This window comes from Oncorhynchus gorbuscha, unplaced genomic scaffold (assembly GCF_021184085.1).
Source record: "Oncorhynchus gorbuscha isolate QuinsamMale2020 ecotype Even-year unplaced genomic scaffold, OgorEven_v1.0 Un_scaffold_3209, whole genome shotgun sequence".
In the NCBI taxonomy this organism is placed as follows: Eukaryota; Metazoa; Chordata; class Actinopteri; order Salmoniformes; family Salmonidae; genus Oncorhynchus; species Oncorhynchus gorbuscha.
In genome coordinates this window covers 47,501-51,039 of record NW_025747519.1, presented here as the reverse complement: position 1 = coordinate 51,039, position 3,539 = coordinate 47,501, and the positions used below count along the sequence as shown (strand labels likewise).

The following is a 3,539-nucleotide window of genomic DNA, read 5'->3' as shown; positions in this document are numbered from 1 at the left end:
GCGGTCCAAAATGCGGCGTGGTGGTTACTCATGTTCTTTAATGAAATAATGACGATACATGAAATAACAATAATATACAAAACAACAAACGAAACGTGAAAACCTATACAGCCTGTCTGGTGAACACTACACAGAGACAGGAACAATCACCCACGACATACTCAAAGAATATGACTGCCTAAATATGGTTCCCAATCAGAGACAACGATAATCACCTGACTCTGATTGAGAACCGCCTCAGGCAGCCATAGACTAAGCTAGACACCCCACAAAAACCCCATGACAAAAACGCACCACAATAACCCATGTCACACCCTGGCCTGACCAAATAAATGAAGACAAACATACATTACTTCGACCAGGGCGTGACACTGATGACCGTTTTGGAGGACCAAAAGATTCTGGAGGAAGAACAAAATGGTTTCGGTAAATTCAGAGTCTGTACAGATCATTTCTTCTCGGTTTGTACCATCATCTGAAATAGATTTACACGAAGAGAAGCCTACTTTTGATTTCCAGAAAGCTTTTGATTTTGTAAATAGGGCTATTTTAGCCTATAGTTTGTTAAACACAAGGGGGTTGATGGGAAATTTTCATCACGCATTCCAGTCTCTTTACAAAAGTAACAATTGCTTCTGTGCGAGATAATTAATTTTTTGTACAGATTGGTTTCCCTCGGGTGTAAAACGAAGAGACGCCTCATCACAGACTTTTTTTGCTTTGTTTATAAATGATTTGGCAAAATAAATTAAAATGTTAAATATTTTGAGTAATATATGATGATGAAATGCTAAGTATCATTTTATATGTTGATGATATTATTTTGATGTCAGAAACTGAACAAGACCTGCAGAACATGTTATTATGTGCAGTTTGTTGGTGTTAAAGATGGAGACTCATGATTAACCAGACTAAAACACAGATAATGTCTTGGTGTTAAAGATGGAGACTCGTGATCAACCAGACTAAAACACAGATAATGTCTTGGTGTAAAAGATGGAGACTCACGATCAACCAGACTAAAACACAGATACATTTTAGAAAACCGGGTACTAAAATATGTGTTTTTCAGTTTTGTTTTGGTGAAGACATTCTTGAGTTCACTAGCAATTATAAATATTTGTGTCTTTGTGTCTTTTTATTGATGAACATATGCCCTTTTCTATACGGAACACCTGCCCTGGCCGACTCAGGAAGTAGAGCTCTTGGGGGAGTTGTAGGAACAAACACTAAGATATTGGTTATGCTGCGTATTCCAAACTGCAACAGTCTGTCCTGTTCTGGACTATTCAGCAGGAGTGTGGGGTGCTAAGAGGCATCTCAAAAACAAAAATAGCAAAGCAGTACGTTACTCTAAGTATTGAAACAGGTCAGATCAGGGATATTGCCACTGTGTATTGAAACGGGTCAGATCAGGGATATTGTCTCTGAGTATTGAAACGGCTCAGATCAGGGATATTGCCTCTGAGTATTGAAACGGGTCAGATCAGGGATATTGCCTCTGAGTATTGAAACGGGTCAGATCAGGGATATTGCCTCTGAGTATTGAAACGGGTCAGATCAGGGATATTGCCTCTGAGTATTGAAACGGGTCAGATCAGGGATATTGCCTCTGAGTATTGAAACAGGTCAGATCAGGGATATTGCCTCTGTGTATTGAAACAGGTCAGATCAGGGATATTGTCTCTGTGTATTGAAACAGGTCAGATCAGGGATATTGCCTCTGAGTATTGAAACAGGTCAGATCAGGGATATTGCCTCTGTGTATTGAAACAGGTCAGATCAGGGATATTGTCTCTGTGTATTGAAACAGGTCAGATCAGGGATATTGAAACAGGTCAGATCAGGGATATTGAAACAGGTCAGATCAGGGATATTGAAACAGGTCAGATCAGGGATATTGTCTCTGAGTATTGAAACAGGTCAGATCAGGGATATTGAAACAGGTCAGATCAGGGATATTGTCTCTGAGTATTGAAACAGGTCAGATCAGGGATATTGTCTCTGAGTATTGAAACAGGTCAGATCAGGGATATTGTCTCTGAGTATTGAAACAGGTCAGATCAGGGATATTGAAACAGGTCAGATCAGGGATATTGTCTCTGAGTATTGAAACAGGTCAGATCAGGGATATTGAAACAGGTCAGATCAGGGATATTGTCTCTGAGTATTGAAACAGGTCAGATCAGGGATATTGAAACAGGTCAGATCAGGGATATTGAAACAGGTCAGATCAGGGATATTGTCTCTGAGTATTGAAACAGGTCAGATCAGGGATATTGAAACAGGTCAGATCAGGGATATTGAAACAGGTCAGATCAGGGATATTGAAACGGGTCAGATCAGGGATATTGAAACAGGTCAGATCAGGGATATTGAAACGGGTCAGATCAGGGATATTGAAACGGGTCAGATCAGGGATATTGTCTCTGAGTATTGAAACAGGTCAGATCAGGGATATTGAAACGGGTCAGATCAGGGATATTGAAACAGGTCAGATCAGGGATATTGAAACGGGTCAGATCAGGGATATTGAAACGGGTCAGATCAGGGATATTGCCTCTGAGTATTGAAACAGATCTAATCCCCGAGCTGACAAGGTAAAAATCTGTAATTCTTTCTCTGAGCAAGGCAGTTAACCCACTGTTCCCCAGTAAGCCGTCATTGTAAATAAGAATTTGTTCTTAAAACTGACTTGCCAATTTAAATAGAGGTTAAATAAATAAAAAATATTTAAAAAATGTATGTAAATTATTTTACTGCTCTAGGGATATAATTATTGTTTCGATAACCTTATTAACTATAATGTATTGATTTTTACCTTAAATTGTTTCACTCTTTATGCGATGCGCAATGCAGAGAACACCAGAACAAGAATTATCATTGAATTGCCACAGTGAATTATTGTAATGTTTGTTTATGTGTCAATTAATCCCATACGGGACTTTTTTTTTTAAATGATTCATTAATTCAAAATTTCATTCACAAATTATACACACATTATATACACACTAGTGACTTCTCTCCCCCGTCTAGCGAGAAGTGACTTCTCCCCCCTCGTCTAGCTAGAAGTGACTTCTCTCCCCTCATCTAGCTAGAAGTGACTTCTCTCCCCTCGTCTAGCTAGAAGTGACTTCTCTCCCCCGTCTAGCTAGAAGTGGCTTCTCTCCCCTCGTCTAGCTAGAAGTGAGTTCTCCCCTCATCTAGCTAGAAGTGACTTCTCCCCTCATCTAGTTAGAAGTGACTTCTCTCCCCTCATCTAGCTAGAAGTGACTTCTCCCCTCTCATCTAGCTAGAAGTGAATTCTCCCCTCGTCTAGCTTGAAGTGAATTCTCCCTTTGTCTGGCTAGAGCAGGAAGTGTGAATCAGTGTGAAGACATCTGGTAGAGCAGGTCCTTTATAATTCATCATCATCCTCACTCACTGACAGGAAGGAAAGAGGGAGAGAGAGAGAGAAAGGAAGGTGGGAGAGAATTTAAAAGACAGGGAGGGAGGGAGGGACAGAGAGAGAGAGAGAGAGAGAATAAACAGCCCCAGAC

The 3,539-nt window shown here is 40.2% G+C and overlaps 1 protein-coding gene across 1 annotated transcript in view; it reads left to right on the top strand.

The window, feature by feature from the left end:
* Positions 1-374: 374 nt before the first annotated feature.
* The window catches only part of LOC124027426 (receptor-type tyrosine-protein phosphatase mu), a gene marked incomplete at its 3' end in the record, with an annotated part of 45,113 nt that continues 41,948 nt past the window's right edge, over positions 375-3,539 (top strand). The window contains exon 1 of the mRNA XM_046339855.1: positions 375-426. Within this exon, the coding sequence (XP_046195811.1) occupies positions 375-426 (52 nt within the window). The remainder of the gene's footprint in view (positions 427-3,539) is intronic.